The following is a 14,400-nucleotide window of genomic DNA, read 5'->3' as shown; positions in this document are numbered from 1 at the left end:
TACTGGAAAGTAGCTGCAGTATTTGCTGAATAATGGCTGCTATTATTTCGTTAAGTTTGTTCATGTAACGCCTATAAAAGGCAACCTCATTGTGAATAAAATGTGTAGTACTTTCATCCATTTATCCTTGCTTTGAGTGAACTATTTCATATTCACTTATAACAATTATTTGGTAAATGTAGTAATCTAGATAAAGTTCCTCTTCTAATTTTGACTACTAATACATGTTGAGTGATCTACGCCTCTCTCAACCGAAAAGTTTACTTAAGAGTTGACGCTATGATTATATTTTTCATAATAATGACTATATATAAAGCCATTTTAGGGGTGAGTGAATGTTGGGATTAACCCAATCAAATCCAAACGTATTTGGGTTGAGAAAGTTTTGATCTAATTCAATTATGAGTACTGTTTTTCACACCCCTTTAATATTCTTTGAAATTACCGAAAGAAAAAAATTACGAATTTAATTAAACTAAAATGTCTTTATAAATCATAAACCCCTAACTATTTTTTTAACCTTATTTGTTTGATAAAGTCAAAAATAATTTTGAGATAATGAGGAAATAAATTACTTAATAATAATATTTTATTATGAAAAAGTATGTCTAAAATGATAGTGAAGTTTAATTAAAACTCTATTGTAATTTTATGGACTTTTTTTGTAATTTCATAAAAAAAGAGATATAAAAATGAATAAGTAGTGTTTCTTATGAGTTTTAATGGGATGTTAGAAGCTCCACTCTAAAACTATTGAGTAACTTAAACCAAAAACTTCCAATAAAAATCTATTCAGGTTGGGTTAGAATTAGTTTTCAACATTTAAGTTTATTTTGTGGTGTTTATTTCTTCATCTCAGATCTAAATGAATATGAACTGAGTTGGACTATTGGCACTCCTCTGACTACCCAGTTTACAACAATTTTAAAGCTGAAACTGATTTTTTTTTTTTCTCTATTTTGCCTAGGTCATATATGCACTCAATTTTCAATGGAATTTGACAGGGAATGGTCTTCTAACATGATCATTATTTTGATTTTTAACAGGGTTGTTACCGGCTTTTGAGATTTTTCTGTAGTTGTATTTTGAGGTTTCAATAATTTTCGTATAAACTCTAAGATAACAGAAGTACATACGTACAGGAGAAAAATTGTCCGTGAAAGAATTGTTTACGGTGGGTTTAATGAGATATAATTTTGTCCTAGACGGTAATTTTAAAGAAGGAGACAATTATAAAGGGGTTTTAGAAGATTTTTGTAGAAATTTAAGTGAACATAAATTTATTTTTGTGGTTGAGTTTTTGTAACCGAACCCAAACCTATAAATAATTTGGTAACGTCCAAACTGGTTGTTAAATCTGCGCGTTTGCTTGGGCTTGGTACATGGATTTTTGGTCCACCCATAATCTCCTTATTTAAAATATTATTGATTAAAGGATAGTATTTTAGACAGTTTGCGGATATCTTGCATTTTTTATAAATTTTTTTGAACGTTTAATTTAATCTTTTTGAATCAATCTCTCTTTTAAATCTACCCTTTTTGAATCAACCGCGGCTAAAATTATATATTATCTTTTAATCATTCAAATTAAGGATGAAAGTTTAACTTCCAAAAATATCAACAAAATTAGATGGATGTCCTTACACAGATGCGGGGGGTATTGCAAGGGAAACATCACCACCCAAAAGAATATCATATGATATGATATGATAGCAAACCATATCATATGCAAGCCTACCTAGCAAGCAAGTTGATTAATAAACTACGAAAGTCAAGTCTAATTCCAACGGTAACAAGCAATTTCTTTGGGGCTTAAGTTTTGAGTTCAGATTTCAATAGATGCATAAGTTAATAATTAAAAAAAAGAAAAATCCTACTGAAGCACTAGTAAACTAGCAAAATCTATTGCCAAAACATAATCAAAGTAGTCCCAATTACTGAACCACTAGCAACGCAACAAAACACAATCACAACTTGTTCTTTGATTACATAAACTTCCCACAAGCAAATTAAACAAGTAAAAACTCACATGGACAGACGAGACACCGGTGGCTAATTATTGTTGTGGAAAAAATCAGTTTTTTTTTTTAAAAAAAAACTTTTAGGATCGATCTCATACAATATATAAGAATTTGTAATTTAGAAATTGTACCTTGAAAATTTGAGAAGATGAACAATCTTTTTTTTTTTTTCACTAAAGTGATTTAGGCTCCCAGACCACGATCCGTCACCACTACTCATGTTAGATCACGATCCGCCACCAAATAATCTTCCAGACTATGACTCAGGTTTGATCTACACTTGATGTGTGAGCGCCTTTATCACCATTAAAGCAACTAGCACGAGAACATTTTTCTCTCAAAATTAGAGAGAAAATCTTTTTCTCTGATTTGTATAATGTGGCCTCTGTCTATTTTCTTTAAAGAAAATAAGTTTTTTTATATCTCTATTTAGTGGAAACCCTAGGCTCCATATTTATTTATTTATTAATTCTATTAAATCCCATGTGATTTAAATTAAAAAATAATTAAAACAAAAGTCACGTTACTTGTTCTTGTGTTATAGGAGTCCACCTTGTAAAATAACACAAGGCCCCTTACACTCAAGCATATTAATGGAGCCTCCCACTAAATAATATATTTAGGCTTTTAACCTAAATAGCTAGTTATCTTACATACTAATCCAGTAGCGATGCAGTCAATTAAATAAGCTAACCCGGGGATCGTTTGGGAATATACAATAGTGGCTACAACAATTAAGCCTGTAATTAAATAAGCCTAATCATTTAATTCCAACTCTACTCCACTATAAGATTGGAACTGACCTCCATAATTGTATGTTCGAATAATAATTCGTCCCAAGACAAACTGATTTCTTTACTGCTCAATCCTTTGGACCACATCGTTAATTAAATCGATATCTCAATTGTTCAATCAATTTAATTACATCTTATTCTTTGATACTTACTGGTTTTCTCTAATGATCATTTTCAACATACTAAATATGTTGACACACTCTGACCAGAGAATTCTATGATCAAGTGCTGAAAACCCATCAACAGATGCGTCGTACAAATTCTATACTGTTAATCTATAACTCCAATACTCATAATTGCTCCCACCAAGATACCGGGTAATCTTGACCACAATTGTGTGTCGTGCCCATTGGTAACTCAAATGGAATAACAATTACAATCATGAAATCATAAGTAACTCAAGATTAAGATTACAGTAAAATCAATGCCTATGAGATTTAATAAGTCTAACAGTCATTTCAAGGTTAATTAAATCTTATATGTCATCCAGCTCAATGTAGTCAAACTACATCAGTAAATTGATATATGATTAAGACAAATCATTCAATGAATTAACTACAGTCTAAACATAAATAGAGCGCCCAACTCTATTTATCAACTGCGAACTTAATTTATTTAATCATAAGATAACTTGTATTTATATCTTCTGTGAATCCATATGATGATTACATAAATACATATAATATGATTAAACGGACCTTATTCAAAATATTTATGCAATTGAAAATATCTCAAATATTTTATTAATTAGAAAATAAATTAATATGCTTTAAAAGAGCATATAATCCCAACAATTATGCAAAGCAATTAAGCAAGCAAGAAACATTACAATAACATATATGTCCCTTTAATTTCTAAGTTTAAAGACTGGCAAGCTGCTGGATGTTCATGGGATAAACAACGCTCTGGTCACCATAGAAAGCTTTTCTTCCAAACATAATGTTCACAGCTTCTGTTGGGTGAAATGCATCCCAGAAAACGTATTGTTCTCGATTTGCACATGGTGTTTGGAATGGAAGACATGTAATTTGGCCTCCGTTTCGTCCAATGCCACAGCACCCTCGATCTATTACACTGAATCCTGTAGAATTATTTGGGATAAAAAAAAAAGTGATCATAAACATTATTCTATTAAGTAAAATTTTGTTTATTTTATGCACCTATTTTAATTTAATTTTAAAATGTCTTGCTTTTATTGTAGCACAGCAAGACGATAATTTCTCCGTTATTTCCACCTCTAGGCCGTGCTTGTCAAATCAAAATCCTAGTTCAGCCACTGTAAATTGTTCCTTGATTTTAAAATATGAGGATGAAATCTTTATTATCTTTTGTCAGTGTCCGCACATTTTAAAATAAAAGATTTTAGGCTAGACAGCACACATCATATCTAACTACAATGCGATATGTTTAGTGGGAAAATTGCATACCGTATGATCTATAATTGGTGAGGAGATCTTCAAACATGCGGGCAATGTCAATGAAGGTGAATCTTGCACCAGGAAGATTGGCATTAAGATTGTTAATCACAGTCTTCACATTTGCATTAAAAGGCATAACAAGTTGATTCACTTCTTCTGAACAGCGATCCATTTGATTTTGAGCCAAAATGCTTGGAATACATCCCATTCTTCCTAATCCGGCCAACACAAATTTCCTTGCTCCCAAATTGTAAAGGGTCTGTAGATTTTCAATCAATACTTAATACAAGTTATATAAATATGTTTACAAGCTAAAAAAAAAAGTAACTAAAATGCATGCATATGGTAAAAAATGTAAATATAGTGAAATTGAATCTTACTGTGAGTTGTCTTGAGTATTCTGAAACCAAAAGATCAGCATATTGCTGAGCATTGTATTGATTTTTGGTATTGTAATTGGGCATGAGATAATTGTTTAGGTAGTCATTGCTGCCCATTCCTACAAAAAATATACATCTTGCAATTGCATTTGATACATCACTTGCTCCGAGATTATCAGTGACCTGATCAAGTGTGTTCTGAAAATTCCTTATTTGTTGATCAAACGGTATGCGACCTACCTGACCATGCAGCAAAAATTTTCTACTAATGATCGGATCTCGTGTTAGATATAGAATCCTCTAATTAAAATTCAGATCAAAAGGGAATCCTGGTTCGTTTGAATTAGATATATGAGTCCTTACGAAGTTTCTTCCGGTGATGTCGAGGATTCCAGCAGCAGCAGAAGCATAGTTGACTCCGTGAAGCACTTGTGCACCGGAAGCCTCAGAGTATGCAGGAATCAGAGGAAGTCCCAGTAGTTCAGCTGAATGGATGAATTTACAAGATTTGGTTAATATGACATTAAAAATATTTGTGAAGAGTAAATAAAAGCTAATGGACAAAAAAGAAAATTTTCTTTGAAAGGGGACACAATTTAAAGAGGTTATGCATATGGAAGCTTTTAGCCATTAATAAGACATGCCTACCAGATATGGTGAATTTATCCCCAAACAGATCGTACTTGCGGATTAATACAAGTTAGGTATAAGTGGGTGTAGATATAATAAATGTAAAAAATAAAAGAAAAAATTCTGTTATTTTTATTGATTTAAGATAATGACTGTGATTGTTTAGAAATAAATATTATGGGACAGTGCGAGCCCTCCCAAAGAGACATATAGAGGTAGGGGCAGAGCAATAAACGGCAATAGTCCTTCCCCCCCCCCCCCCCCCCCTCCCCAAATAGATAACTAAACAAGTACTTTTATTTTGTTATTTTTTTTAAAAGGGATAGAAGTAGGAAATCAATTAATTAATTGTAATGAATTTGGATTTGTGTCATTGAAGCCATGACTATGAAACTCACTTCACAGATATTTCTAACTATGCTCAAGAGTGTGACACAAATTTACAAAGAAGAAAAATCTAAAAATGACATCTGTTTTATGCTTTTTTTTAGCTAGCAAAGAAGTAATCATAATAATTTGTCAGATCAGCAATTAAAATACCCTGCATTGCATGCAATCATGGTGTATATAAATTTTCATGTACCTTCAGGATTTTGAAAAGGAAAAAAAATTATAAAAATATAAATCAAATGCATAGATAAAGAGAGTTACCAATTTCATCGACCATGGTGTAGCCGCTAGAAAAGCGGCCAGTTGGGCCACCATTGAAATCGATACCATAGGGGTAATAATTTGCTTTGGCAAAAGAAGAAAGATTGTTATTGTTGCCATTATCGATAAGTGAATCTCCAAAAATGAACAAGGCAGGCACCATTTCTCTTCCTCCTCCTCCTTGTGTTGATCCCACGGGATCCCCATCTTGCCCTAGCGCCACTTTATCATTCATGAGCAGCAGCAGCAGCAGCATCACAAGCAAGAAAGAAAAGATAATCCTGAAGAAAATATTAACCATTATTTGATATTTGAAAGAGAGAAAATAAACGCTATGGCTAAGCAGAGATGAATAATGTTGAGGATGAGGATGATGAAGAAGCTTTAGAGTTAGAGGTACATGAAGGAGAGATGTTGAATTACACTATGTAGAAGATTTTATTAGCACCAAGATTTGAAGAGGATAATTAGTGCAGTAAGATTTCAGAACACGTGGCACCATCAAAGATAAGGTGTGCAATGTGATAATTGATATCAACAATAGCGAGAACATAATTTTAAAGGCGCTAATCGATGTGATAGGACTTTCAACAGAAAAATATCCAGCACCTTACAAAATATAGTAGATTAAGAAAGGGACAAAAATGCGAATAATGTCGTGTTGCTTTCTCCATTAGAAAGATTTATAAGAGTGATGTAGTATGCGACGTGGTGGATATGGATGCATGCCATTTGTAACCATTAGTTTGATTTAAAGTTGAAGTTATGCACGGCAAATATTAGCACAAACTCTTTCTTTTGATTTAAAGTTGTAGTTATTTAGTACCTCTTTAATGCCAACATCTCCACCAAAACCAGCGCTCACTACTTCTCCACCCAAACTGCATCCAGTTCAGCTACTATTATATTGACTTATGTAAATTTCCAGAAACAAATTAATGTATGTTTAATTTTCAATAGAACATAATAATGGGAATTAGGAACATAAACCATTTTTCTCCACCCAAACTGCATCCAGTTCAACTGCTGTTATATTGACTTATGTAAATTTCCACGAGCAATTTAATGTATGCTTAGTTTTCAATAGATCTTAATATTGGGAATTGTGGAAAGAAACCATTAGTAGAATAGTAGCCAATATGGAAATTTCGCTGTATGTTCCAAAAACAAATTAATGTATGCTTAACTCCTTATCCACTGCTTTTTTATAAAGTAATTTGTTTGTGGAAATTTTTATAGTGGCTACATTCTACTAATGCCTCCTCTGGAGTTCTTCTAGCTACTTTGTGAACTTTACGTACTGGTCAAGTGCTTACTTATTTACATGGCTAAACTGCTGCAATTGCTCTTTGCACCTATAAAGTATTTTAAGCAATTCTTTAAAACCTTTCCGCTTGTATCAATCATTCCAAATAGAAACGGAATAAATTAGCATCAAGAAAATGACATTTCACTATCAAGTCTATGCAATGTCACTCTCATTTTGTTTCAACTGCTTCTTTTTCTTTGTCACTGTGCAGAGTGACTAAGTTTGACCAAAGCAAGCTAAACCAAAATTCTCAAAATTTAGATTTCTCTAATGGAAAAATGAATTTTATTTAACGGTTTTAACACCCAATTTTGCTGTTGAAATTTCATCATATTGTATATGTTGTTTTGCTAAATGTGACATTTGCATACTTAATTGAATACTTTATTTATGGATTGTTTAAATCATTTCAATAGCTAGCCAGTTTATTGTCGTGGACAAGTTTTATTTCAATAATTTTGTCTTTTTCAGTAGAAATCTAAAAACAAGTCTTGCTTCTATTCTTCTCTATTTTTAGTCGTGATTCAGTCTCTTAAGTTGTTACTAGCTCCGCGATTCTTGGAACGAATAGCAAAAGGTACTTCTATTTTTTTCTATTTCTCTATTTTTTGAAAATTATATTATTTGCTCTTTCCATGATTTATGGTATATGGCTTATAATATTACTGTTATAATTAGTCATGATGAAGATATAGGTTTTCTCTTGCTGTTAAGTGTTATTTTTTATTGTACTTTAACTGCTGTTTTCTTGTTGATTTTCTAACTTTAATAGTTGTTCTTATAGTTGGAAACAATATCAAACTCCAATATTAATAAAACTGAACAAATGAAATGTGATGCATTTGTAGGAAAGTTAATAGTCTAAATATGGATAAATCTTGGATGTTGATGGATAGAAAGTCTCTAGGATATGAGAATGCGTTTCTTGCATGGTGACTTAAAAGGAGGAGATATTCATGGAGCAATCTGAATGATTCAATGTTAAAGGCAACAAAGAAAGTGTATGCAAGTTGAAGAAAAGTTTGTATTGACTGAAATAGGCACCAAGACTATATTACAAAAAGTTTGATTTTTTTATTGAGAATCATGGTTTTAGCAAGATTATGTCTGACCATTGTCTTTTTGTAAAGAAGCTTGGTGATAATAATTTTATCATTCTTTTTCTTTATGTGGATGATATATTAATTGTTGACCATGATGCTAGTAAGATTGATAATCTAAAGAAAAAGCTTAGCAAGTCATTTATAATAAAAGACCAAGGATCGACAAATACATTCTTGGCATGACAATTTCCTATGACAGAAAAATTGGCAAGTTATGGTTTTCTCAAGAAGCATTTATTGAAAGTGCTCTTGAAAGAATTAACATGAGCAAGGCAAAATATGTTTGTTCTCCACTTGCGGGCCATTTTAGGCTTAGTTCCAAGCATTTTCCTACAAGCGAGAAAGAGAAACAGCAGATGAAAGGACTATTTTATGCTTCAACACTTCGCAGACTGATGTATGCCATGGCTTGTACCAAATATTGCCCATGCAGTTGGTGTACTCAGTCAGTTTCTTTATAGTACAGGCAAAGAACACTGAACAACAGTTAAATGGATCCTCAGATATCTCAGAGTCACTTCCAAGGCATGTTTATGTTTTAATGGTGACAAGCTGTGTTATAAGTGTACAACATATATGGCAAGAGATGTTGATCCTAGAAAATTCCTATCAGGATATTTGCTTACCTTTGCAGGGGGTAGTCTAATAGGATTTCAAACTTCGTGTTGTTTTCTCCACCACAAAAGCAGAGTATATTGCAATCACTAAAACCCTTTGTGGTGAAAAATTTCTTACAAGAGCTGGATGTGAAACAAAATAGCTATGTCGTGTACTGTGATAATCAAAGTGCTCTCAGTTGGCAATGAATTTAACATACCATTCGAAATTCAAGCATATTAATGTGAGGTATCAATGAATACAAGACGTGCTTGAAAAGAAATAGTTGCAGCCTGACTATATTCATGAAGAATATGTCAGATATGATGACAAAGTCGTTGCCCAAGGAGAAGTTGAAAGACTGTAAGCAGAGAACGGGCTTGGTAGTGCCCCCCATATGATCTGATTGGAAGATTTGTTGAATCCATCTCATTTGGGTGGCCCAAACCAAAGTTTCCATTAATTTGGGCGTTTAAGAAATTAAAGGAAACATGTTATGGCTAATTGAAAATTGTCATCAAATTTGGCTTTGAAAATCACCTAGCTATAAAAGAAAAAGTAGACAAGTGAAGCAGTAGCCTTAAAAACATAGAAAAGATGAGAGAGAAAAAGAAGACAGTGGCCAACTCAATTTGAGGGTAAGGATTTTAATCTTTGAATGGACGATCGAAGGGCAAACTTAATCTCCCAAATTTGGAAGGCAAATTTCTGGCATCGCCCTCTACATTCTTACTGGTCTTGATTTTTATTTCATTCTCTCATTGGCTGTTATCTGAGATACCCACTTGTTAGAATGAAAAATATTAGACTATTACTATGAGCAAGATTGTTGAGATTCTTGATATTGTTTGCCTCTAGTATTATTTAGAGAAGAATTTGTGTAGTAATCCCATTATTAATATAATGGAAGGTTATATTGGACTATGGTCCTGTGGTTTTTTCTCGATTTGAGTTTTCCACATAAAATAATTTGTATCTCTTATGGTTGATTTATTGTTTTCAATTGTGTTGGTTTATTTTTTGCTTGTTTATTTTTTATACACATTCCGATTTTATCATATAAAGAGGGAAAAATTTAGTGTTTGCTTAATTTGCAGTTACTCATGTAAGTTCCTTTCCCAGCAACACGTGGTTCTCCTTTTTCTTTTGCCTGCCACGACCTCAACTTTTGAGGTTGTAGATTTGAGTACTACTCCTTGGACCTCTAATTTCTTATCTCATTATATAGTTAAATGTGGGTAGATATATCTCCACAAAGTTTCATTATATAGTCCACATGATAAGTGATTTTTTTAAAATAAATAGATAAACTTATATTAATAACCTACGTATTTATTTCAAGGGATAGCATTATAGTTTACTAATCATTTTCATAATCGAAGTGATAAAGGTTATTAAATTCACTTCTTTGATGGAGGAAGTGTAAAGTCTTCTATGTTATAAAATATTGTTATAAAAAGGGTTTCTAGCCTATCCAAATCTATGCTTGTTAAGAATTTATTTTCCATCACAAGAGAAAGGCTATAGAGTAGAAAAAGTAAGAAGATACTTTTATAAAATTTAGTGAATGTAGAGAACACTTGAAGCTTGAACAAGTATGATTGCAGGAAGATTTTATCTTAATTTATTTAATTATTTTACAATATCTTTTATAAATATGTAGGATAAATATATTTTAAAATAAAATAAAACTTTTGAATTGTACTATAATATTACAAAATTGACGTATGATTGTATCAACAATCTTTTTATCCTGACCAATATGGAAAATATTAGCAAGTTCTTTCATTGTAACGTATTAATATTCAGAAAAAAAATTGAAAAAACAAATCCAACGGCCTTATTTTCTTTGTGTTTTAATTTTTCTTTTCTTTTGAATGACGTTATTGACCTCTATTATTTTTGTATTTTGATTTCACCATGATGGTTCATCAACTCATACATCAGGTAAAACTTACATCACATTAGCTGTACGTTACACATAAAATTTTAAACCTTAGAAAACATAATAATTATTAAAAAGGTCAATTTGAATTTGTCTTATCAGCATCCTCTGGAATCTTGTCTTGACAGCAGCCTCCGGAATCACAGTCGAAAAAGAAATTAAAAAAAAATTAACTTCGCTGATTGATGGGCGCTTCATTGGCATAAAGATTATATATATATATATATATATATATATATATGAACCCGAAAAAAAAATGGCTTTATAAACGTTTTTGGTCACACATCTTTTTAAGTTGCCTTTAAGGCAAATAAGGCCTTGTCTGGATGTCAGGATTAAGTATCCAATTGGATTAATTTTAAGATTAAATATTTATTTCATATTTAATAAATTTACTTGAATTGAATTAAAGGAAACTAAATTTGAATTTAATTTTAAATTATCGGATTAGTAATCCTAATTTACACGAGTTCAATCTAACAGCTCCAAATATTTGTTTTTTAAATCAAACAGGTTAACGGTTTAAGCGGTTGCTTTAATACAAATAAGATTTGATGGACATAGATACTTGAGGCAATTGTAGACCGAAATTGGTATAAGAAGATCCCAAACATCATGTAATTGAAACTAAATTAAAGTGATTCCGACATCGATCTTCACTTCTTGAGGGAGCATATATGATGAAAATTGGTACAAGAGAATTGTAAAATTAATTCAACAATTCCGAGCACGAATAAGAAAATTGTCTCTCACGTGCGGGAAACCGACGACTGGATTGCTATGCTATTAGGACGAGTGATTCGGTTGTTGAGTTGTTGTGTGGTGTTGGTGTAGAAGTCAAATTGAAATTGAAGAGTCCAAACCAAATTGGTTTTTGATGATTTAATACCTGGATACAGTAGCAAGTCCTTCTCCATATTCTAAACTTTAAAACACTAAACTTGCCATTTAATCGGTGGTTGTTGGTGTGCTTGGCATTAATTTGGTGCTTGTTGGCCATTGATTGGTCATGAATTTGGTGCCCGATGGCCATTGATTCACCGTTGACCAGTGGCATTAATTCTCCATGACGGCAGCAAGGCAAGAACACAAGTTGTACGTATAAAGTAACCACACACGTGTTTGATTTAATATATATATATTTATGCAGCGATGGCCATTAATTTGGTGCCCGATGGCCATTGATTGGCAGCCTCAAGAATCTTCTTTTGTCAGCAGCCTTTGGAATCACGATCTTTCAAAGAATAACATGAATGAAAAGCCTCATTCATCTGGAGTCAAAGCTATAAGATCAGGGGCGGGGCCGGCGTCGAAAAATATATTAAAAAATTAACTTCTCTGATTGGCAGGCTCTTCATTGGCAGAAAGATTATATATATATATATATATATATATATATATATATAAATATATATATATATATATATATATATATGAACCTGAAAATTAAAAGAAAAAATGGCTTTATAAATGTTTTCGGTTACGACTCTTTCTAAGTTACCTTTATGACAACTGAGACCATGTTTGGATGTAGGATTAAGTATTGAATTGCACTAATTCTAAAATTAAATATTTATTTTATATTTGATAAATTTATTTGAATTGAATTAAAGGAGACTAAATTTGAATTTAATCCTAAAATCATCGGATTAGTAATCCTAATTTACATATTTGTTTAGTTGGATAAAATTAAAGAAAAATTATCTGTTAATATTAATTAATCAATTAATTTTTATTTATGATTTACTTAAGATTTTTATTTATTATATATGATCTAATTAAATTGACAATTTTACTTCTAATAACTCTTGAGATTAAATTTTCATTACTTGTATATTTAATAATTTATAAATTAACCATTTAATAACTTATTGCATTAGTGATTGTATAAAATTTAATAATCACTAATATAATATTAAAAAATAATCATGAAAATTAAAAATACCAGAATTAATTGATTTTATATAATTTTTTTAAATATTTGATAAAAATTAATTAAATATTTAAAATTTTTATTTCTTTTTCATTTGTTGATTATATTATGACTACCTAATAACTTATTTACAATATACTTAATTTTTTAATTAATTGCTTTTTAAATTTGTTTCCTTATTGTTATAAAATTTCATGAATAATTGATGTTCATATTCAAATATCAACTTAAATGCTATTTATATCATTGAAATATAATTTAACATAGTTCAATCTCGTACTACACCAAACATAAGACAGTATAATATAATCTGACTTTATCCAAGTAATCTAATTCAGTCTTATTCTAATAATTAATCCAATCCAATTTTGCATGGCAAAAAAGACTAGATGAGAAAAAAAACTAATTAAGAATTATAATCCTTTTTTAGAACATGTTATAATAGGAAAAAAAATGTTAAACTAATATTTCCTCACATGAAATGTTAATATATTATAATCAAAGGAAAAACTTATGTCAGGAAATAATTATAGTTCCTCATTTCAACTAAAAGCTCTCTGTTTGACGATAAAGTTTAGAATAAATCAGGGTAATACAACTAATCAATGTATATGTGACGTGTGTAATTGGATTTAATATAACTACCACTTGCATGGTAATTTTTCAAATAAATGCACACATTCCATAATATTATTGACTTATTGTGTAACTGACATAATACCTCCGATATATTTTAGAATTCCTCTTGTTTGATAATAGGATCTCATTTGAAATGTTTGATCTTTTAAATTACTTCCAATACATCGCTATAAAAAACTATTGAACAATACATCGCTATAAAAAACTATTGAATACATTTTCGAAGAGGTTGGCCGTTCAGATTTTTTAAAGTCGACAAAATAAAAGAAATAATATGAGACATGTAGAATCATGCAATATGTCATTTCAATTTATGCAAATTAAATAAAGTTTTTATCCCTAATAATATAATTTTTTTAGAGTTGCCAAGCTTCCATACTTTTATTTGAAAAAGTTTTATCATAATTTAATTTCTGTCATTTAGTCTAACTTGAACTATCGAAAACTTCCGGGTCAGATTTTACAACCTAAAATCTTGGACACACAGTAACTCTTCACTCCACTATAAATGCATTGTTTCTGAGGAAAACAGATAAGGAAATTCAAGAAAATATGGCTAATGAAGCGAGAGACGAAAACTTTGCATATGCCTGTGAAGTGATGACGGGTTCAGTGCTCCACATGACCATGAAAGCAGTAATTAAGCTGGGACTTTTGGAGATCATAGCCAAAGCTGGTCCTGGAGCAAAGCTCTCAGCTTCAGAGATTGCCGCTCAGTTGCCCGCCACCAAGAACAAAGACGCACCCACGATGCTGGACCGGATACTCGGGCTTCTGGCTAGCTATGGTATTGTTGAATGCTCACTTGATGATGTAGATGGTTCTCACAGGCTATACGGTTTGAATGATGTTTCCAAATACTTTGTGCCTAATCAAGATGGTGTCTCATTAGGCCCTGTATTGGCCTTAATTCAGGACGAGGCCTTTCTCGACAGCTGGTTTGTCCACTCTATCATTTTAATCCTCTGAATTTTTCTTTT

The 14,400-nt window shown here is 31.3% G+C and overlaps 2 protein-coding genes across 9 annotated transcripts in view; one reads left to right on the top strand and one right to left on the bottom strand.

Annotated features, from left to right (window-relative positions):
- LOC112497060 (GDSL esterase/lipase At1g71691) overlaps nt 1-14,400 on the bottom strand; it is a 113,537-nt gene that overhangs the window by 27,118 nt on the left and 72,019 nt on the right. The window contains exons 1-5 of one of the 5 annotated variants that reach the window (XM_052436992.1): nt 5,895-6,298; nt 4,977-5,098; nt 4,614-4,853; nt 4,243-4,492; nt 3,608-3,896 (exon numbers count right to left, since the gene is read on the bottom strand). The exons of 2 other annotated variants lie outside the window; for them this stretch is intronic. In XM_052436992.1, coding sequence (XP_052292952.1) covers nt 3,676-3,896; nt 4,243-4,492; nt 4,614-4,853; nt 4,977-5,098; nt 5,895-6,195 — 1,134 coding nt within the window. In that variant the 5' untranslated portion in view covers nt 6,196-6,298 and the 3' untranslated portion in view covers nt 3,608-3,675. Of the gene's footprint in view, nt 1-3,607; nt 3,897-4,242; nt 4,493-4,613; nt 4,854-4,976; nt 5,099-5,894; nt 6,299-14,400 lie in introns of those variants that run through there. 2 more of the 5 variants (XM_052436991.1, XM_052436990.1) reach the window with 2 other exon arrangements.
- The window catches only part of LOC102630049 (caffeic acid 3-O-methyltransferase-like), a 96,538-nt gene that overhangs the window by 79,713 nt on the left and 2,425 nt on the right, over nt 1-14,400 (top strand). The window contains exon 1 of one of the 4 annotated variants that reach the window (XM_052436996.1): nt 13,948-14,358. The exons of the other annotated variants lie outside the window; for them this stretch is intronic. Coding sequence (XP_052292956.1) covers nt 13,973-14,358 — 386 coding nt within the window. The 5' untranslated portion in view covers nt 13,948-13,972. Of the gene's footprint in view, nt 1-13,947; nt 14,359-14,400 lie in introns of those variants that run through there. 4 annotated transcript variants of the gene reach the window in all.

Source organism: Citrus sinensis, chromosome 3 (genome assembly GCF_022201045.2).
Source record: "Citrus sinensis cultivar Valencia sweet orange chromosome 3, DVS_A1.0, whole genome shotgun sequence".
Taxonomy (NCBI): Eukaryota; Viridiplantae; Streptophyta; class Magnoliopsida; order Sapindales; family Rutaceae; genus Citrus; species Citrus sinensis.
Note: the sequence above shows the minus strand (reverse complement) of the source record. Positions and strands in the feature narration are given on the sequence as shown.